The sequence below is a fragment of the Lithobates pipiens genome, unplaced genomic scaffold, assembly GCF_037356315.1.
Source record: "Lithobates pipiens isolate NorthernLeopardFrog02 unplaced genomic scaffold, aLitPip1_a1.2 Scaffold_22, whole genome shotgun sequence".
NCBI classification, from domain to species: Eukaryota; Metazoa; Chordata; class Amphibia; order Anura; family Ranidae; genus Lithobates; species Lithobates pipiens.
The window spans coordinates 45,308,322-45,331,189 of NW_027507784.1; the positions used below are offsets into that span (position 1 = coordinate 45,308,322).

A 22,868-nucleotide genomic window follows, 5' to 3' on the forward strand; every position below is an offset into this window, starting at 1 on the left:
AATCCACAATGTCTTTGTCTCTCTCTCAGACTGATAGACACTTTGTAAATCCCATCCTCGTCGCCACTGTTATATCCTCTGTGTTGTGAGAGACACAAGACTCTGGTCTGGAACAATGGAAGTTTATTTCCAGTACTCAGTCTACACTGCAAAATGCATCTCAGGACAGTACATCTTATTATGCTGCTTACATGTGTCCAAGATGGCTACTATACCCCTTGACCCTTGGCATCACCTTAAAGTGACAGTACATGTGGAACCCTTCAGGTATAACACTAACCATTCCTCATAGAGGGCGTGGCTGGAGAGAGGGGACAGTGCCCCCGATCAGACCCATGTGGCATTTAGTGGCATAAATGTCCTAATTTTGAAGAGGAATATCGTTGTTATGACAGCAGCTAGCTGCCATAATCCCAGTATCCTCTTCTTCAGCCGGCAGTCCGGTTTCTAAAAATAGTGGTCTCTGTGGCGGATTCACAGCGCAATAATTTTTATCGGTGGTAGGAGAGAGCCACCCCCCCCCTCCCGTCGCTCTCCAGTGCCCTCTGCCACTTACCAGAGCCGTTGGTAGTGGCGGAGGTGATCGGATCCTTATCGGTGTTCGGTATGAGAGAGTGGAAGATGGCCCGCACCCGTCTCCATACCTTAGCAGGGCGGAAGCGATGTCAAAACGTCAATTCCACCCACAGCTCTTAAAGGGCCATTTTTATTTTTATTGCATTTTAGTGTAAATATGAGATGTGAGGTCTTTTTGACCCCCAGATCTCATATTTAGGAGGTCCTGTCATGTTTTTGATCATGCCATGCTATGGGATGTTTACATTCCTTGTAATAGGAATAAAAGTGACAAATTTTTTTGTTAAAAGAACAGTGTAAAAAAAAAAAAAAGGTAAAATAAATAAGAAAAAAAAAAGTTGCGCCCCGTCCCGCCGAGCTCGCGTGCAGAAGCGAACGCATACGCGAGTAGCGTCCGCATATGAAAACGGTGTTCAAACCACACATGTGAGGTATCACCATGATTGGTAGAGCAAGAGCAATAATTCTAGCCCTAGACCTCCTCTGTAAGAGTTTGTTGCCGTTCCACGAATGGGCGCAATTTTGAAGCGTAACATGATGGGTGTCAATTTACTCTTTCACAATATATAAAAAATTGGGCTAACTTTACTGTTGTCTTATTTTTTAATTCAAAAAGGTATATTTTTTTCACAAAAAAGTGCGCTTGTAAGACCGCTGCGCAAATATGATGTGACAGAAGGTATGGCTCGGCTGTGGTTAAATTCTGGAAATGAATTAAGATAAAAAGGAATGGTTAAGCAAAATGTAAGTTTGAGGCCAAGCAGATTGGTTGTGCTTTGAGCAGTTAAGATTATGCAAAACAGAAAGTGAAAGGAGTTTCTATGTCTGGATATACTCCAGAAAAAGTTTTACGCCCTACATAAAGTCCAGATTTTTTTAAATAAATGTTCATTCCTCAAGCTTCAACTACAACTAACAGCGACACGGGGCCACAACTTTACCAAAGACAGAAACAAGCAACATAATGAATGGAGGAATTGATTGGCTTTTCTATCTTCTGTGCTCCACAGGTCAGTTACTTTTCAGATCTTTCTTTTTTTTTTAATGCAAATCAGCTGGTTATACTTCATTGTTAAATAAAGGGTAATACTTCTCACTTGTGTAGTGTTAACCCCTGAAAGGGCCACTGATTTGTGTCCCCGGTTGTTTCCCCACTAGTGTAGTGGCAGCCAGGCAAAAGGCAACATTCACTCCTTTGGACCCTGTCTTAAGCCTGGTACACACGATCGCATTGTTGGCCAACAGAGCGTCAGACTTTTGCATGTGCCAGGATCTTGTCTTGCATACTAACGGCACACAATTGTCGGAAAACACAACGATGGTAATGATGTACTACGTGGAATTTCAGCTCTTGAGTGCCACCCTTTGGGCCCCTTCCTAATGTCGTGTTTGGTGAGCATTTATCCCGAGCATGCGTGTTTGTACTTTGGAATTTTGTGGGATGGACTTGTGTACAGACGATATGAAAATTTGACAACAGACTGTTGTCTGCTGAAAATGTACTAGCCTACCATCCAACATTTGTTGGCGGAAAGCTGGACAATAATTGTCTGATGGAGCGTACTAACAGTCTGGTTTTAGGACAACGGTCTGTCATCGCACAATTCCATGCTGAAAATCCAATCGTGTGTATGAGGCTTAAGTTGTCTCTAATATGTGTATGTATGAATGTGAGTTAGGGGCCTTAGATTGTAAGCTCCTTGAGGGCAAGGACTGATGCTAAAGGGGTGTTCCGGCCGCAATGTGTTTTTTTTAAAGTCAGCAGCTACAATCACTATAGCTGCTGACTTTTAATAGGGACACTTACCTGTCTAGCGAGCCCATGATGTCGGCCACCCAAGGCCGATCCGTCCACTGGATCGGCTGTCGGCGCCACCATCTTAATGAAGGAAAACAGGCAGTGGAGCCTTGTGGCTTCACTTCCCGTTTCCTACTGCACATGCTCGAGTCGTGCGGTGCTTTGTGAATGGCCCTGTTGTGTTCTGGGACACATGTCCCAGAAGGCAACGGAGGCCGCTCGCGGAAGAGGAGGAAACGCAGCGGAATAGGAAGAGACAGATTAGGAAGACTGCCTAGCAACAGGGGTTTCTGGTAAGTTACATTTTTTTTTTCAATTTTTTTTTCACATTTTTTTGTAGCGCCCATAAACTTGCAGAGCGGCCTTGACTGAATGGGCTTACCGGTTACCTCCTCCTGGCCTGCTCTTCCATGTTTAGGGGTTCCTAGGGTTGATACCCAATGACTTAAACGCTGACACGAATAAAGTCCTTTTTAAAAGGTTTTATTTTGCAGTAGTAACATCCAATAACACAGTCTCTCATGGGAACAGAGGGAACGGGTGAAGAACTCAGGCACCTTGAACTGCAGGTCTATCAAAGTCTCTAATTCCACCCAGAGAGTAGCCACTCGCAGTTGGGTACTTCAAGGCTGAACAGATCTCTAGCCAGAGATCATGGCAGTCAGCACGTTGACTCAAACTTGAAACAATCCTATGAACATGGACAAGTTGTAACTAAGGGTGAACAGGAACCTTTTCCTTCAGTACCTGGAACGTTCTCTGTCTCCTCAATGGTACTGGAAAAGCGTGAATTTGTCAATCTCCTTCCCAACTCAGTAACCAGGCACTTCTCAGGATGCCACTTCCCGCTGTGGCGTCTCTCAATGCCGAGAGCACACCCGGACACTTTGAATCCTCCCTCAGTTACTGCGCCTCGGACCAGCCGGGTCCGAAACTTGGGAACAGACGGATCCCAAGACCAGACGGGTCTATTGGGGGCCTCTAACAGGATCATGTTGCGGGATGTCGAACACCCCGTGACCAGGACCCCTCACGGGGCTACCCCGGTCCTGGAACCAGAACAGACCACACGGGCCTCACTAACTCCTCTCCCTTAAACACATGACCCACACATCTTAAGTACCCCTTCCCAGATGCCCCAGCGGGGCCCGGCACTCCCACTGATTGGTTCCGAGAAGGTTGATACTCAAAACGTCCAACCAGGCCTGGTTCTGGCCTGTCATGTGCACCTCACTGCTCACATGACCAGGCAGAACTTCTAACACAGCCCAGCCAGACTGATGCCAAGGCCAACCTATGTAATTAACCCTCAGAACCCCTACTGTTCTGAAGCAAAAACTACATTTACATGCGTGTGACACTTTGTCCAAAATGCCATCCGCTACATTTTTAAGAATATTAATGCTATTTTAAGGGTGCTCCTCCGCTTTAATGTACAATATATATGTACATTGTTGGCAGTATATAAGTACCTGTAATAAATAAATCATCGGTTGAATGGACATTAGGCTATATTTACAATACTAGGATAAGGATCTTTATTTTTAGCCATGTAACTTTACATTTTCATATTTCATTGTAATCTGAAACTAACATTTGTTATCTATGATAATCCTTAGGGTTAGGACGTTACCTGAGGACTGATGGTTGCTGTCCTATTACCTGACTAATTAAATACAAATCACAAGCCCCAATGGTAAAGTGACAAGCCCACGTGGCACTGCCATACACATTCCCCTCCCCCGCTTTATGCCTGCTCTTTGAGCTCCAGCTCCAATAAAGTGAACAGGGAGTTCTGTTCTGCAACTCACCAGCTGCAATGATTTTTTTTACCTATTTTTCTCTTCTTTAAGCTCTACCCAGGGTTTAATACCAAGAAGTCCAGAGACAAATTAGGGACATGACTGCAGTCCGCTGGCAGGTCAAAATTGAGGGCTTGTCCAGATGTGTACTAAGGGCTTAGTTTACTACAATGTGGAGAAAGGTTACAGAAGGTTTAGGTATAGGTGGAGCCCAATGGATCATGGGTTCTTATACAATTTGGATATTCCCACAGTGAGATCTTCCTGCCATATCTTCTGACAATTTTGGAATTTGGGGTGATGGGAACTTCTCATAAAGTGCAGAGTAGGTTTGCAGAGCTGAGAATAGCACAGGGATGTTGGGAATCCCAACTAATGGGCACAGCGGGTGTACAGACCCGAGAACTGAGCACAGGGATGATAGGAACCCTTTATAATGGGCACAGTAGGTTTACAGACCTGGGAGCTCAGCACAGGGATGGTGAGACCCCTCATAATGGGCACAGTGGGTGTACAGACCTGGGAGCTCAGCACAGGGATGGTGAGACCCCTCATAATGGGCACAGTGGGTGTACAGACCTGGGGACTCAGCACAGGGATGGTAGGAACCCCTCATAATGGGCACAGTAGGTGTACAGACCTGGGAGCTCAGCACAGGGATGGTAGGAACCCTTCATAATGGGCACAGTAGGTGTACAGACCTAGGAACTCAGCACAGGGATGGTGAGACCCCTCATAATGGGCACAGCGGGTGTACAGACCTGGGAACTCAGCACAGGGATGGTAAGAACCCTTCATAATGGGCACAGTAGGTGTACAGACCTGGGAACTCAGCACAGGGATGGTGGGAACCCCTCATAATGGGCACAGCAGGTGAACAGAACAGGGATTGTTGGATCCCCTCATAATGGGCACAGCAGGTGTACAGCCCAGGGAACTCAGCACAGGGATTGTGGGAGCCAGGGGCTGATTAGCAACTTTTGGCCCCGGGGGCAAGTACAACCCATAAGCTCGAACCCCTTCCCACTAAAACTCTTTTCCATGCCTCCTCCTGACCCAACTGTTATGGTCAGAACCTGGGTTTAGTTGCTTTATACACTGTACTTCTATGCCACAGTCTATTTACCTATGAACATCTCCTAATTACTGTGCCACAATAATTAGGAGAGAGAGAGATAGAGGGGGAGAGAGAGGGGAAAGAGAGGGGGAGAGAGAGAGGGGAGAGGTAAGAGAAAAAAGAGGGAAGGGAGAGGTAGAGAGAGAGAGAGAGAGAGAGAGAGAGAGGAAGGGGGAGAGAGAGAGAGATGTAGGGGAAAGGGAGGGGGGAGACAGAGATAGTAGTGGGGGGAGAGAGAGGGAGGGTAGAGGGAGAGGGAGGGGGAGGGGGAGAGGGAGGGGGAGAGGAGAGAGAGGAAGGGGAGAGAGAGGGGGAGAGAGAAGGGGGAGAGAGAGGCAGGGGGAGAGAGAGAAGGGGGGAGAGAGAGAGGGGGAGAGAGAAGGGGGAGAGAGAAGGGGGAGAGAGAGGGGAAAGAGAGGGGGAGAGAGAGAGGGGAGAGGTAAGAGAAAAAAGAGGGAAGGGAGAGGTAGAGAGAGAGAGAGAGAGGGAGGGGGAGAGAGAGAGATGTAGGGGAAAGGGAGGGGGGAGACAGAGATCGTAGTGGGGGGAGAGAGAGGGAGGGTAGAGGGAGGGGGAGAGGAGAGAGAGGAAGGGGAGAGAGAAGGGGGGAGAGAAGGGGGAGAGAGGGAGGGGAGAGAGAGGGAGGGGAGAAAGAGAGGGAGGGGGAGAGAGAAGGGGGAGAGAGGGAGGGGGAGAGAGAGGGAGGGGTAGAGAGAGAGGGAGGGGGAGATAGGGAGGGGAGAGAGAGTGGGGGAAGAGAGAGGGAGGGAAATAGAGGGAGGGGGAGAGAAGGAGGGGGGGAGAGGGAGGGGAGAGAGAGGCAGGGAGGGGAGAGAGAAAGGGAGGGGATAGAGAAAGGGAGGGGATAGAGAAAGGGAGGGGATAGAGAAAGGGAGGGGGAGAGAAAGAGGGAAGGGGGAGAGAAAGAGGGAGGGGGGAGAGAAAGAGGGAGGGGGGAGAGAGGGGGAGGGGGGAGAGAGGAGGGACACAGATGGAGGGGGAGAGAGAGGGGGAGGGAGGGGAGAGGGATGGGGGAGAGAGAGGGAGGGGAAACAGGGGAGAGGGAAGGGAGAGAGAGAGAGGGGGAGAGAGGGAGGGGAGAGAGTGGGGGAGAGAGAGAGAGGGAGAGGGAGAGGAGAGAGGGAGGGGGAGAGAGAGAGATGGAGGCGAGAGAGAGGGGGAGAAAGGGGGCAGGGGAGAGAGATGGAGGAGAGAGCAAGGGGGAGAGAGAGAGAGAGGGAGAAGAGAGTGAGGGAGAGAGAGAGGGAGAGGAGAGAGAGGGGGAGAGAGGGAGGGGAGAGAGCGGGGGGAGGGAGAGCGAGGGGGGAGAGAGCGGGGGAGGGAGAGAGAGGGGAGAGGGAGGGGAGAGGGGGAGGGGAGAGAGGGAGGAGGAGAGAGGGGGGAGAGAAAGGGGGGATAGAAAGGGGGAAGGGGAGAGAGAGAGAGGAGAGAGCGAGGGAGAGAGGGGAAAGAGAGGGGGGAGCAGACAGAGAGAGAGAGAGGAGAGGAAAGAGAAAGGGGGAAGAGAGAAAAAGAGGGAGGAGAGAGGTAGAGAGAGAATGAGAAAGAGGGAGAGGGGGAGCGAGAGAGGGAGGGGAGAGAGATAGAGAGGGGGTAGATAGACATGGAGAAAAGACAGAAAGAGGCAATGAGAGAGTGAGGGAAAGAGAGGCGAAAGCAAGATAGGGAGAGAGGAGAGACTCTATGGCACTACAAATCTCAGCATAGCAGGCTCCTCAGCTCCCTGCACACAGCACAAGGAGATGTCCAATGCAGCGCTGGGTCACTACAGCCTGTCAGTCTTCCCCTCCTACAGAAACACAATTACACTCCAGTCTGTATCACTGAAAGTATTCACACCCCTGGAAATGTTCCACATTTTGTCATGCTACAACCAAAGACATATATGTAATTATGTGCCACTTTTGTGGGTCTATCACATAAAATCCCAATAAAATACATTTACGTTTTTAGTTGTAACATGACAAAATGTGGAACATTTCAAGGGGTGTGAATACTTTTTCAAGGCACTATATGTGGTGCTTTTACTAAGCGATCTTGTTGTTTTCTCCTTGCTTTGCAGGGAATAAACAAAAAACAGCAAGAGCGCCTGTCAGTGTAGAGTGCTCTGTGCTGTTTACCAACACAGAGCTCTCTTCAGTAAATCACTGAGCCAATCAGCGGGTCGCATCAATCAATTATTGGCCAGGACCTGTTGATCACAGCACGCACCAGTGTGAAAGCCCTCATGGAGCAAGATGGATAAAAAGAGTTCCATGCAGTCAAAAATTCTGAAACTCTATCCTTTTAAGGAAGAGGATGTGAAACCCCTAGAGTCAGCTCTGCTGGTGGATGCAGCACTCATACGTTTGGTGAGATATTTAACTCTTTCTTTGGAAGATACTATATCTTTTAAAGATCCTTTGGAAAGGCGGATGGATTCGGACTTGAAAAGGATTTACCTGACATCTGGAATGGCATGCAAGCCAGTGCTTGCAATGGCAGCAGTCTCTAAAGCCATAGAATCCTGGGCTGACAATGTTGAAGAATTCTTGAGGGGCATTTCTATTGAAACAGCTAAAGATTCTCCTATCCAAGAAATCAGAATGGCGTCTGCCTTTCTGGGGGAGGCATCTATTGATGTAATTCGCTTGATGTCTCGGGATATGTTGGCGGCTGTTTCAGCACGCCGTGTGTTATGGCTCCGTCCATGGCTGGCGGATCCAGTATCTAAACAGGCTTGGTGCCGTATCCACTTTGAGGGGATGTCATGAAATGGTCCACCCGTTGGTGGCGCTGTTGATCTCTTGGATTGCAGTACCAGTGTTCACCAGCGGGTGTCTTCTAACACCCAGGGCCTGTAATAAGAGGACATACCTCCTGGTGGCACTATTGGATCCCTGGACTGTAGTACCAGCGCTCACCAACGGGTGTACTCCGGCAGTGTGGAGCAGACAGCACCTGCAGCGATCAGCTGTTACGTGAGGGTAATCAGTAGTCTTATAAAGACCCAGCAAGCCCTAACATGCTTGTCTCAGTATCACACTCTCTCCTTTGGACCTGAACCTTTGGACCTGAACCTTTGGACCTGAACCTTTGGACCTGAACCTTTGGACCTGAACCTTTGGACCTGAACCTTTGGACCTGAACCTTTGGACCTGAACCTTTGGACCTGAACCTTTGGACCTGAACCTTTGGACCTGAACTTTGTATTTACCTGACCTGTCCCTTCCTGATTCTTAGCCCATCCTGGACCCGTCCCTCTTGTCTCCTGCTACCTTGATCCCTGCTCTGCAGCCCATCCATCCGTCCTTACACTTCTACTGTTTCCCCGGTGTTTGACCTCGGCCTGGCTTCCGTTGACGTCACTGGTAGTTTCCATTTATTATATATATATTACTTGTTCTGGTTGGTAGTGCACTGTTTGTTTTCATTTTCCTTTTTATTTATAATAAACACGTTATTACTTCATTCACATGCGTTTGGGTTCCTTCTGTGCAGTCCACACAGTCTGGTCTAATCATTCCCTGACAGTATACTGAGACCATTCCTGACCAGACGTGGCTGCATTGAGGAACCATCCTAACCTGTTAGTCTGCCAATATGGATTTCAATGAAATCATGTATTATTCTCTGCTGGCAGAAGAGAATGGTGAATATTGTCGCCAGCTTCTAAAGAGGTGGTCTAGTGACCGGCTGATGGAGACCGTCCGATCAGCCCATTCCCTGGTGGATCAGGGCTACATGTCATTTGGGGATGTTCAGCCCTTAATCCAATTATGTGCAGAGCTAGTACTGACATGTAATTCCAAAGTAAGTGGTGATTTTTCTCCCCCCTTCAATTTGAGCCAAGTTGTATCTTTGGTATGGTTGTTAGAGGATGACCCAGCCTATTTCATGGAATGTTATTCCCCTTGTCCTCAGCAGGTGTTGTCTGATTGCATCCATTCAGTGCAATCTCTGGTTAGTCAGGCTGTGTGTGAATCAGTGTTTGTTCAACCTGTGCTACAGGCATGGTCAGATCTCCTGCATTTAGCTAAACCACAACCTTCCAGCCCTGTCGTTAACCACCTGCCTTCCCAAGTATCTATCTCCTCATTGCCTATGGCAACCTCAGCTACAGCCCAGTCTACTCCACTTCCTACCAAATACTACTATCCTGTCACCAAGTGTAGCACCTATCCTGCCTGCAACCCACCTGCCTCTTCTCCTCCACCTGTAACAGTCCCACAAACCCCTCCTCCTGCTACTGTTCCTTGGTCTTCCTTCTGCCCAGATACTTTGTTTTCTCACAGCCCTGCACCTACATACAAAGCTGCAGCGGCTAAGTCAAAAAAGAAACGAAAATTCTTTCCGACCCACACAATCATGCCAGTAACCCAACCCGCCTCCGCACTAACCAACCCGGTCCAGCCTGCATGCATGCCAGTTGTATCCGGTGGCCCACCTAAGCCTGTTGTAACAGCTTGCCAGCCTGTTGTTCCAGCTTGCCAGCCTGATGTCCCAGCTTGCCAGCCTGATGTCCCAGCTTGCCAGCCTGATGTCCCAGCTTGCCAGCCTGTTCCAGCTTGCCAGCCTGTTGTTCCAGCTTGCCAGCCTGATGTCCCAGCTTGCCAGCCTGATGTCCTAGCTTGCCAGCCTGATGTCCTAGCTTGCCAGCCTGTTGTCCCAGCTTGCCAGCCTGTTGTCCCAGCTTGCCAGCCTGTTGTCCCAGCTTGCCAGCCTGTTGTCCCAGCTTGCCAGCCTGTTGTCCCAGCTTGCCAGCCTGATGTCCCAGCCTGCCAGCCAGAAGTTCCAGCCTGCCAGCCAGAAGTTCCAGCCTGCCAGCCAGAAGTTCCAGCCTGCCAGCCAGAAGTTCCAGCCTGCCAGCCAGAAGTTCCAGCCTGCCAGCCAGAAGTTCCAGCCTGCCAGCCAGAAGTTCCAGCCTGCCAGCCAGAAGTTCCAGCCTGCCAGCCAGAAGTTCCAGCCTGCCAGCCAGAAGTTCCAGCCTGCCAGCCAGAAGTTCCAGCCTGCCAGCCAGAAGTTCCAGCCTGCCAGCCAGAAGTTCCAGCCTGCCAGCCAGAAGTTCCAGCCTGCCAGCCAGAAGTTCCAGCCTGCCAGCCAGAAGTTCCAGCCTGCCAGCCAGAAGTTCCAGCCTGCCAGCCAGAAGTTCCAGCTTGCCAGTCAGAAGTTCCAGCTTGCCAGTCAGAAGTTCCAGCTTGCCAGTCAGAAGTTCCAGCTTGCCAGTCAGAAGTTCCAGCTTGCCAGTCAGAAGTTCCAGCTTGCCAGTCAGAAGTTCCAGCTTGCCAGTCAGAAGTTCCAGCTTGCCAGTCAGAAGTTCCAGCTTGCCAGTCAGAAGTTCCAGCTTGCCAGTCAGAAGTTCCAGCTTGCCAGTCAGAAGTTTCCCAGCCAGAAGTTTCCCAGCCAGAAGTTTCCCAGCCAGAAGTTTCCCAGCCAGAAGTTTCCCAGCCTGAAGTTTCCCAGCCTGAAGTTTCCCAGCCTGAAGTTTCCCAGCCTGAAGTTTCCCAGCCTGAAGTTTCCCAGCCTGAAGTTTCCCAGCCTGAAGTTTCCCAGCCTGAAGTTTCCCAGCCTGAAGTTTCCCAGCCTGAAGTTTCCCAGCCTGAAGTTTCCCAGCCTGAAGTTTCCCAGCCTGAAGTTTCCCAGCCTGAAGTTTCCCAGCCTGAAGTTTCCCAGCCTGAAGTTTCCCAGCCTGAAGTTTCCCAGCCTGAAGTTTCCCAGCCTGAAGTTTCCCAGCCTGAAGTTTCCCAGCCTGAAGTTTCCCAGCCTGAAGTTTCCCAGCCTGAAGTTTCCCAGCCTGAAGTTTCCCAGCCTGAAGTTTCCCAGCCTGAAGTTTCCCAGCCTGAAGTTTCCCAGCCTGAAGTTTCCCAGCCTGAAGTTTCCCAGCCTGAAGTTTCCCAGCCTGAAGTTTCCCAGCCTGAAGCTCCAGTTTCGGTTGTTCCAGTTTCCCAGCCGGATGCTCCAGTTTCGGTTGTTCCAGTTTCCCAGCCGGATGCTCCAGTTTCGGTTGTTCCAGTTTCCCAGCCGGATGCTCCAGTTTCGGTTGTTCCAGTTTCCCAGCCGGATGCTCCAGTTTCGGTTGTTCCAGTTTCCCAGCCGGATGCTCCAGTTTCGGTTGTTCCAGTTTCCCAGCCGGATGCTCCAGTTTCGGTTGTTCCAGTTTCCCAGCCGGATGCTCCAGTTTCGGATGCTCCAGTTTCGGTTGTTTCAGTTTCCCAGCCGGATGTTTCAGTTTCCCAGCCGGATGTTTCAGTTTCCCAGCCGGATGTTTCAGTTTCCCAGTCTGCGGAGTCGGGGCCCGCTACCCAGTCTGCGGAGTCGGGGCCCGCTACCCAGTCTGCGGAGTCGGGGCCCGCTACCCAGTCTGCGGAGTCGGGGCCCGCTACCCAGTCTGCGGAGTCGGGGCCCGCTACCCAGTCTGCGGAGTCGGGGCCCGCTACCCAGTCTGCGGAGTCGGGGCCCGCTACCCAGTCTGCGGAGTCGGGGCCCGCTACCCAGTCTGCGGAGTCGGGGCCCGCTACCCAGTCTGCGGAGTCGGGGCCCGCTACCCAGTCTGCGGAGTCGGGGCCCGCTACCCAGTCTGCGGAGTCGGGGCCCGCTACCCAGTCTGCGGAGTCGGGGCCCGCTACCCAGTCTGCGGAGTCGGGGCCCGCTACCCAGTCTGCGGAGTCGGGGCCCGCTACCCAGTCTTCTGAATCAGTGTCCATTAATTGGCCTGTTAAGCTTGTGCCCGTTATTTGGCTTGCCGGACCAGTGCCTGGTGTCCAGCTCACTGAGCCGGGGCCCGTCACTCAGCCTGCTGGGCCGGGGCCCATTACTCAGCTTGCTGAGCCAGTGCCTGTAATCCAGCTTGCCCTTGCAGTACTTGCTGTTCGGCCTAAGGACCCAGAGATCGCTGCCCAGCTCAAAGACCCAGAGCCTTTGCCCGCTGTCTGCCCTGATGTGCCCTGTACCCAGCTTGACGTGCCCTCATCCATGGTGTGGTTTGAGGTCATTAACTGTGGACAATTACACCTAGCTGGAGCGTCCGGAGGCCGCTCCTTTGAGGGGGGGTACTGTCATGAAATGGTCCACCCGTTGGTGGCGCTGTTGATCTCTTGGATTGCAGTACCAGTGTTCACCAGCGGGTGTCTTCTAACACCCAGGGCCTGTAATAAGAGGACATACCTCCTGGTGGCACTATTGGATCCCTGGACTGTAGTACCAGCGCTCACCAACGGGTGTACTCCGGCAGTGTGGAGCAGACAGCACCTGCAGCGATCAGCTGTTACGTGAGGGTAATCAGTAGTCTTATAAAGACCCAGCAAGCCCTAACATGCTTGTCTCAGTATCACACTCTCTCCTTTGGACCTGAACCTTTGGACCTGAACCTTTGGACCTGAACTTTGTATTTACCTGACCTGTCCCTTCCTGATTCTTAGCCCATCCTGGACCCGTCCCTCTTGTCTCCTGCTACCTTGATCCCTGCTCTGCAGCCCATCCATCCGTCCTTACACTTCTACTGTTTCCCCGGTGTTTGACCTCGGCCTGGCTTCCGTTGACGTCACTGGTAGTTTCCATTTATTATATATATATTACTTGTTCTGGTTGGTAGTGCACTGTTTGTTTTCATTTTCCTTTTTATTTATAATAAACACGTTATTACTTCATTCACATGCGTTTGGGTTCCTTCTGTGCAGTCCACACAGTCTGGTCTAATCATTCCCTGACAGGGGACATCTTTGTTTGGCAATAAGCTCGATAGTGCCATATCCTGGGCCACGGGTGAGAAATCTGCGTTTCTCCCTCAGGACAGATATCTTCAGAACCAAAAACGTCCATTTCCAAGGAGGCAGAACTCTGATCGCACCAGGGAAGAGTGCAGCTATAGGCCTGGCCGGGAGTTCTCAAGATCATGGAAGTCTAGGCAGTCTTCCTTCAAAAAGACCTCAAAATGTGGTTCGTCTGGCAACCAGGATTCTGCTAAATCCTTTTGAAATTGGGCCAGCTCAAACATGTCAGGTGGGGGCTTGTCTTTTCCACTTCAGGCATGTTTGGGCAGCCTCAATTCGGGATTATTGGACCATCAAAACAGTATCCTCAGGTCACAAATGGGTTTTCGTCAACACCCCAAGATTAAGATTTGTTCCCACAACTCTTCCAGGATCAGAAGAGAAAAAACAAGTCCTATTGACCTACATGAACTGTTTACTGGATCAAGGCACAGCCGTACCCGTTCCAGAAGACGAACGTCGCAAAGGCATGTATTCCCCTCTGTTTATGATTCAGAAGAAAAACGGCACGTGGAGGCCGGTGATAGATTTGACCCATCTCAATTCCTTTATTCGCAAGGAAAAATTTAAAATGGAATCTCTGCTTACGATTCAGCAGTCAGTGCATCTGGGAGACTGGTTGATATCAATCGATTTGAAGGATGCATACTTCCACGTTCCCGTGGCAAAGGACTTTCAGCAGTTTCTCCGCTTTGCGGTAGGCAAACAACATCTACAGTTTACATGTCTTCCCTTTGGGTTAGCAACGTCTCAGCGGGTCTTCTCCAAGGTTCTATTAGCCGTGATGGCCCTTCTCCGAGTCAAAGGTGTTCGTCTCCACCACTATCTCAACGACTTGCTTCTGCTATCCCAGAACAGAGATCAGCTCTTAGAGCACAAAAATCTAGTTATCTCCACCCTGCAAGATTTTGGGTGGCTTCTGAATCTAGAGAAGAGCCATCTAGATCCAACACAATCCCTCGTCTTTTTAGGGGCTAAGTTCAACACGGTGGAAGGCACTATCTCCCTTCCAGAAGAGAAGGGTGGAGTAATACGAGACAGGATCCATGCAGCCCTTGCGTCGTCTCACCTTTCTGCTCTCCAATGCCTGAAGGTGATTGGCACAATGACAGCTACTATCCCCATGGTGAAGTGAGTCCAGTGGCACACTCGTCCCTTTCAGAAGGGGTTTCTGCAGCAGTGGGATTCATCCAGCCAGACACTGCGCATACTCCTCACCCCAGCCATAAGGACGTCTCTTCTTTGGTGGCTTCAAGGAAGAATCTGCGCAATCACCATTCGATCATTCCCATCTCATGGGTCACGGTAACATCAGATGCCAGCAATTGAGGATGGGGCACTCATTGCCTTTCAGATGTGGCTCAGGGCAAGTGGACATTCCCGTCGCAAAGGGTTGTCTCCAACGTTCTGGAGTTGAGGGCAGCCTTCCAGGCGCTCCTGTCGTTTCACCATCTAGTAGCGAATTCTTCGGTAATGCTAAAGTTCGACAATACAACTGTGGTGGCTTATATAAGGAAGCAAGGTGGAACTCGCAGCTGGTCTCTATTAAGTGGAGCCGATAATGAACTGGGCTCAGAAGAACTTGTCCAACATCTCTGCGGTTTACATCCCAGGGATCCGGAATATTCAGGCGGACTTCCTATCGCGTGTCGAGATGGACAACAACGAGTGGTCCATCCACAGAGAAGTATTCGAGTGGCTTCTGACCTTGGGAGTGTCTCCAGAGGTTAATCTGTTCGCTTCCCCGTGCAATCAAAAGATGCCCAAATATTACTTGAGGTTCAGGGATCCTCAGACATTTGGGATAGATCTCACAGATCGTTGGAGGTTTCAGAAAGCTTATGCCTTCCCTCCAGTTCCGGTGATTCTGCAATTCCTTCGGAGGCTCAGAACAGAGAAGGTAGAGATCATTGCAGTGATTCCATTCTGGCCCAACAGGCCTTGGTTCCCTCTGTTGCTGCTCCTCAGCTATCAAGATCCGGTTCCCCTGCCTCTCAGGCCGGATCTACTATCCCAAGGCACAATGTTACATCCGTGCCCGTCGTGTCTACACCTCAGGGTGTGGTTCTTGAGAGGGAAAGGCTAGAAGCCCTTGGTTGTCCGGAAGAAGCTATTCCAACCCTTCTTAGTGCCAGATGGAAGAGTACAAATAGGGTATACGAACTGTAGAGGGTCAGCCTGGGGCAGGGTTAAGAGGGGGTTAATCAAAGAAGGCAGGTACTTCCCCTTCAGACCTACTTATTATGAGGTGTGCTGAAAGTGTCAGTGTGGAGCTGTTGTGTAAGAGAGAAAGAGACACAGCAGCACGCTGTGTGGAAATGTCCATTTCTGGATCATGTACCTGTTGGGTGAGCTTAAACCACAAAAAGACTATAGCTCTGTTTGGAGCCATGAACTGTTACCTCTAAGCCCTTGTACACACGGTCCGAGATTCTGACGGAATGTGTCCTATCGGACTGTTTTGTTGGATATTCCGACTGTGTGTGGTCTCCATCGGACTGTTTCCGTGAGGCCGCGTACACACGGGCGGACTGTTCGCCCAACTTTGTCCGCTGAACAGTGTTTGGGCGGACAGTCCGCTCGTGTGTGGGCTTTCAGCGGACAGTTTCAGCGGACAGTTTGACGAACAAGGTTTTTCGGAAATTCCGTAAAACTGTCCGCTGAAACCTTGTTTGAGCGAACAGTCCGCCCGTGTGTAGGCTTGTTTGTCAAACTAAGTTCCGCGCATGCTCAGAAAGGATTTACACGCCGAAAGTTATAATGCAGTGTATAGGACGTCGTATTTTTCGTCCCGTCGTACGTGCCGTTCACGTCATCGCGCACGGTTTCAGCAAACTGTTCGTTCGTCGTGTGTGGGCATGTCCGTCCATGCTAATTTTGAGCGGACTGTTTGCCGAAACTGTTTGACGGACAAAGTTGGGCGAACAGTCCCCGCATGTGTACGCGGCCTCAGAATATCCAACGGACCAACTTTTCCAACTTGCCGGTAAAATTTTCGGACAAAATGCTCCGATCGGACATGTGTAGCCTACTCTGACGGACAAAGTGCCACGCATGCCCAGATCAAATTCCTAGACCAAAGCTATTGGCTACTAGCCTGAACGTAGTCCCGTTGTAACGAAATAACGTCATCACGTTATGTACAATCGGATTTTCCGACAACTTTGTCCGACCGTGTGTATGCAACATCACTTCCGGACCTCTTCCGGAATTAATCCGTCAGAATTACTCCGACGGATTTGGTTGTCCGAATCTCTGACCGTGTGTATAAGGGCTAAGCCTGTGTGCTGATGAACTTTGAGCTGTGTGCACATTCATATGATAAGACAAGTCTGTCTGGTCTTATGTTTTTTTTCCTGTTTTGCTGAATAAAAGCCACTTTAATTTTACTGGACTGCCTCTGAGCCAGCTCTTCACCCCTCTGATCCCCTACAGAACGTATATGGTCCAGATTTTCTGTCCACATGTCCTCCAGAGAAAATTCTTGCAACTCTCCAGCAGTTCAAGATATATTGAGCTTTCTTCAATCAGGTCTTGATTTATCCTTGGCAATCAGCTCATTGAGAGTACAAGTATCAGCCATCTCAGCTTTCACGGGAGTTTCGTGGGCGAATCATGCGCTAGTACAACAATTCTTTAAGGGAGTCATCAGGCTTAGACCTCAGAGAAGACCAAGGTTCCCTAAATGGGACCTTCCTTTAGTGCTGGACTTTCTTTCAAATCTTGGAAAAGATCCTGTTGAGCCTTTATCCGTGAGAGACCTCACTCTCAAGACTATTTTCTTGGTGGTTATAACTTCATCCAAGAGAGTTTCAGAGATTAGGAATCTAGGTTCGAAGAAGCCTTTTCTGACCTTTTTGCCGGACAGAGTAGTATTGATTCCCATGTTAGGGTCAAACTCCAAAGTAACCTCAGTCTTCCATGAGAATCAAGAGATTGTGCTCCCTACTTTCAAAACATCAGATAATCAGGATGTTCATCCTCTGGACGTAGGCCACACACTAAAACAATATTTGGAAGGGACGGCTCCGTGTAGACAAACACATTTTCTCTCTGTCCTTCTTCATGGCAAAAACAATGGAATGCGAGCTTCGGTCAGATCTATCTCTTCTTGGATTGTTCAGACCATCCAGAGGTCATACAGAGCAAAGGGCTTGGCTCCTCCTGAGGCAGTGACGGCTCATTCGACCCGAAGTATCTCAACCTCGTGGGCATCTTCACGGCACGTCGCGTCTGAAATTATTTGTAAAGCAGCGTCTTGGTCTTCAATCAATACATTTGTTTCCCATTATTGTGTAGAGCCAGCTGCTCTGTCTTCTGTTAATTTTGGTTTACAAGTTTTGTCGGTTGACAATGTTAAATACATTTTAGTTTTCTTTGCTCAACATTTTGCCCACCCGGGTGTGTTTTGGCGAGTTATTTCCCACACGTATGCTGCCATGGAGCCTGTCAGGAAAACAGAAAATTTATATCAGATACTTACCGTAATTTTCCTTTCCTGATAGGCTCCATGGCAGCAGGAGTTCCCTCCCAAATGTTGGAGTAGGCTAGTTACAGAACATGGTTAGCAGCCAGGAGCAAAGATTTATGGGAGTTGGGTCCTATTGGGTAATTATGAAGGCGGGGCTAACCCACATGTATGCTGCCATGGAGCCTATCAGGAAAGGAAAATTACGGTAAGTATTTGATATAAATTTTCCATTTTCCCAAAAAAACACGTTTGAAAAATTGCTGTGCAAATACAGTGTAACATAAAAAGTTGCATATACTGTAAATATATGTTTTAGCTTTATTTAAAAATGACCTTTTCAACAGCAGAAGATTCTCATTCTCCCTCTTAATTGTATGAGAAAAACATGGGATTGTGGGGAAATCGTATACACATAAACACATGTATTTTCCTTCTAGTTAAAGTGGTTGTAAACCCATTACAACCACTGTAACCTACAGGTAAGTCTAGATTAAGGCTTACTTGTAGGTGCAAGAAATATCTCCCAAACCTAAAAGGTTTAGGAGATATTTGCAGGAATAGCAGCACTGATGTCTATGGCGCATGCGCCTTAGACATCGGGTGCAGGCATACTGAGCGTGCCATTAGTGGTGGCACCAGCGTGCATCCACGGGAGTGACGTCATCGAGGCTTTGGCTAGTCACAGCGCCGGAGCCGCTATACCCAGAAGTCACTCCGGGATAGATAGCGGCATCGGAGGAGGCAAATGAGGGCCGATGCCGTGGTTCCGATCTCAGGTAAGTAATTCATAATGAGCTAGTATGCTATGCATACTAGCTCATTATGCCTTTGCCTTGCAGGGTGTTTTTTTTTAAGAGGCTTTACTTCCTCTTTAAGAGGGCTGGGCTGGAATGGAGAATTTGTTTTTTAGACACATGCCCCCTTCTATGACACTGCAGAGGCGTGCCTCCACTGCAGCATTTTTTTTGGACAGCTTGGACCAATGGTACTTTACCATTGGTCCAAGACTCCAAGCTGTCCATTGAGCTCAGTGCCGAGCTACGACTCTCGAATCTTGATCGTTTTTTTGTCATATTTTTTTAATGTTCATAGCACATGAGGCTCTACCTCACCGGCATCCCCTGACTGCACATCAGTGCCCAAAAGTCATCGACTAAAAGTCCCAGCATGAACCCCTAAGATCTAAGAATGTGACTTCCCCCAAAATAGAAGGATTACAAGTCCGAGCATGGACCCATGAGATTTAAGGGGTCACATCCTTAGATCTCAGGGGTTCATCTAGGGTTGCCACCTGTCCGGGATTCACACGGACAGTTCGGGTTTGGAATCATGCATCCAGGTTTCAGACTGCCTGAAACCCGGACACATGATCCAGACTGGACTATGGCTTCCCAGCAGGGTTACTGGTTTCAGTTGTCTAAGCTCAGAGTGTCTGTTACACCCTGCCCAAAGCCAGTACTAACAATCCCCCCAAACACACAGACAGGAGAGGAGAGAGGGCTCGATCTGCACCTCTTGCTCACGCCCCTACCCCTCTGTGTCTGTCCACACTCCAATCCCTGGCGCTGTGCCTCAGAAAAGGAACATTGGGGCTGGAAATTTGAAGTCCGGCAGCCTCAGATACATCTAGATGAGAGGTGCTGACTGCCAAGGGGTGAGTGAGCTCACCATCCATCAATGTCTGTGATTGAAGTCTCCTCCTTCTCGCTCCTGCCTCTGAGTGAGTACACTAAGGTAAATCAGGGTTCTCAGAGCACCCCTTACATCAGAGTTCCCCTTTACACCAGAGGCCAATGTGTTCCCCCTTACATCAGAGTCCTCTCCATACATCAGAGTTCTCAGTGTTACCCCATAAATCAGGGTTCCCAGAGGATCCCTTATGTTTGAGTCCCCAGGGTTCCCCCCTACATCAGAGTCTACAGAGTCCCCCCTTACAGTGAAAGGGAACTCTGGGAGTTCAGATGTAAAAGGGGAACTCTGTGGACTCTGATGTAAAGGGGGACTCTTGTTATTAACTTCATATGATTAGAAATGTTATTTAATAGCAAAATATATGTAGAGTTTATATTATATAAAAAAAAATAAAAAAAAATTAAAAATTGCTGTGAGCTGCTAAAGTGTTCGGGTTTGACTTGAAGAAAAGGTGGCAACCCTAGGTTCATGCTGGACTTGTAATCCTTCACTTGTTGGAGGATAGGGACACATCTTCCTCAGCTTTGAGGAATTCATACTGGAACCTGTAGTCCTTCAATTTTGGGGGGTCGCACCCCCCAAAAGTGTAGGACTACAGGTTCCAGCATGAACCCCCTGAGATTAAAGGATGTAAACCCCTCCTCCCATCTCTCTGTGAGTGTCATCTGTCCTCCGCTTCCAGCAAATGCTCCCTCATGACACACACCTGGTGTTTCAATCTATCCATGGCACCCGGCCTCACCTCAGGCAGGTCGACTCGAGAGTTCCTCTAATCCTGGCACTTCCATTCCCTCAGGCTCTGAGCATGCCGCAGAAACCAGAGAAGGAGGGAGGAGGTGAGGAGATGAAAAGCACCAGGAGTGGAGGAGGAGGATGTTAAACTCCCCTCTGAGCTGAATGCTGGGTGATGTCACTGGTTGCTAGACGCCAGGCGGCAGGCATTCCTAGCAACCAGTGCAGGAAGTAGCTGCTAGCTGTGGAAGAAACAAGTCTCAGCCGACCGGTGTTCTGTCAAAAGAGCCAATTTGTCAAAATCTCCAATTACATCACTTCCAGTGACTCTCCAGCAGTAATATTTGCAGATTTCAACGACTTGAGTATTTTCACAGTACGGTACACAATATAATGAGTGGACATTGTTAATCCCACCGCTAGTAACCAACAACATGGCCGCCTCCAAGGTGGCAATAACTTTTTTTTACTTCTTAGCCGGTGTTCTGAGAAAACAGCCAGCTCGTCCTGTACCGTAGTGTATATGCTGCCGGTGTTCTGAGAAAACAGCCAGCTCAGCATGTACCGTAGTGTATACGCTGTTGGTGTTCTGAGAAAACAGCCAAGTCATCAAAATCTGCAATTACTGCTGCTGGAGAATTACCAGGAGTGACATAATTAGAGATTTTGACCAGTTTGTTTTTTTCACAGAACACCGGAAGAGCTGCTGCTGTGACAGCCTTTTCTGTGGACATCGGATCAGCATGGGGGGGAAATTGTTTATCTACACAGACACATATTGTATAGGGCAGTTTTTCCATCCTTGGTGAGGCTACACAGCTTGGCGACACTGCCCGGCATGCGGGGGTCCTCTGTTGATGCCCCCCCAGGGCTTCACTTTGGACATCCTTTACCCTGTGGAACTTGCCCCCGTGCAGGTTTCTTCCTGTTTGTGCCTCACTGTGCATGACTGGTTGAAATTAATATGACCAGGTGTATATTACCCCACACCACAGACAGCTACAGTGATGTTGTCGTAGCTGTGGGGAGAAGGCACCACGGGATATATGAGGTGGAGATATGTGAAACATAGGATTCTCTAGTTTCAAACAAATCTCTCTTACTTGCTCCATGCCTTTTATTTATGCCTCCATCCTTGGGTGGAACATATTGCAGTCTATAACAATGAGTCCTGCTCACCTCCTCTCTTATGCTCCCTTTTCCTATATACATACAGATGAATATACAACACTCCATTGTATTACCCATCCAGACTTAAAGAAGAGCTCCACGTAAAAAAAAAAAAATATTAAAAGCCAGCAACTACAAATCCAGCGATGTCGGCAGCCGAAGCCGATCAATCGCTTGGCTCTTGGCAGCTGAGGGAATCAGGAAGTGAGGCGTTGCTTCTTTGCTTCCCGGTTTTCTACTGCGCATGCGTGAGTCGCGCTGCGCATCCTACCTGGTCCCCGCTATCTCCTGGGTCCTGTGTTTTTCCCAGGAGATAGTGGGGGGAGGGGGGGGGGGGTAGTAGGGCGTGACTCCCACGGGAGTCTATTCCCAGAAGTGAGTGCAAATACCCTTATACAGGTATCTGCACCCCTCTCCCCCCTGAAAGGTGCCAAATGTGACACCGGAGGGGGGGAGGGTTCCAAAAAGAGGAGGTTCCATTTTTATGTGAACCTCCGTTTCATCTGATTGCTGCCCAGATTTTGTCTGGAGCTCACTCCTATGCCTAGTTTCCTTGCAGCTGTGAAAGTGGTCGCCTCTCTGCTTTCTTCACTCTTCCTGCATGCCCTCTTACCCTGCTTTACCATCTGGGTCTACCATGGTCACCATCTTATGTATTGGAGCAAAGACCATCAGATCCCTGGTTGTCTGTATCAATGATTTTGGTCATTTTTGTAAGGAGCAATCTTTTTGCTGTGTGTTTTTCATTCCATGTGTCAAGATATGCTTATCTTTCTTTTTTCTTTCCTTTGATATTTTTGATATATTGATATGCCAGTTTACCATGCTACTAATGTATAATATACTTATAGACTACTCATGACACAATATGACATAATCCTCTGAAGAAGGATCCGAAACATGTCAGACGTCATTGTTAGTATGTCTACACGGTAGCCCAGTATTGTACACAGGGCAGCTTAGTTCCATACTGATGTATTATTTGGGTCCACTGTTATTTGATACATTTTATATGTAACTTCTAACCATTGCTTATGCAATTTTTATTTATGTTGACAAATAAAGTTTACATTTTTTTATTATACTACCTGGTCTGCCTATAAAATCCGGAGGGGTTATACCATGCCTTGAGCACCAATTTTTTTTCTTCTGCTGCTCAAGAGTCCCAACTTTGTCTGCCAACATTTTATTTTTATTTTTCCATCATTTACTGTCCAGTGGGATAAAATGGGGACTATTATAGCAAGTTAGGACTGTCTTTATATAGTGTTGCTAGGTAAATGCAGTCTAGGTCTGTTAATTATACAATACGGCAGGTGTTTAACCATAACTCCCAGAGTAGCAGTATTATCCTATTGATTGTAAAAGTACACTTGCTAATAGGGGTGCAATGGATCGTCACCAATCCGTGATCCAAACGGGTCACCCCCTTTCGGTTCAGCACAAGCTGCGATCCCCGGATCGCTCCGCGGTCTCGGCCTTAAGAAAGGCTGCGGCTTCAGCCTACTTCTTAAGTGGCGGCCATCTTGGTGCACCCGTCTGTGTTTACAATGTGATTGCTCTGTCGGAGCAATGACTTGTAAACAAATTGGCGTCATGATGATGCCGGTTCCTCTCCCCTCTATGTACAGATCTGTACAGTGGAGGGGAAAGATCAGATGGAAGCAGCGCTGTGGGCTGCATCTGTAGTGCCCACAGTGCTGCTCTGTGACAAGTGCAGTCACAGCCATCCCTCTATACC

The 22,868-nt window shown here is 49.1% G+C and overlaps 1 protein-coding gene across 1 annotated transcript in view; it reads left to right on the forward strand.

The window, feature by feature from the left end:
• Positions 1 to 1,405: 1,405 nt before the first annotated feature.
• The window catches only part of LOC143923719 (uncharacterized), a 174,914-nt gene continuing 153,451 nt past the window's right edge, over positions 1,406 to 22,868 (forward strand). The window contains exon 1 of the mRNA XM_077447530.1: positions 1,406 to 1,586. Within this exon, the coding sequence (XP_077303656.1) occupies positions 1,541 to 1,586 (46 nt within the window). The 5' untranslated portion in view covers positions 1,406 to 1,540. The remainder of the gene's footprint in view (positions 1,587 to 22,868) is intronic.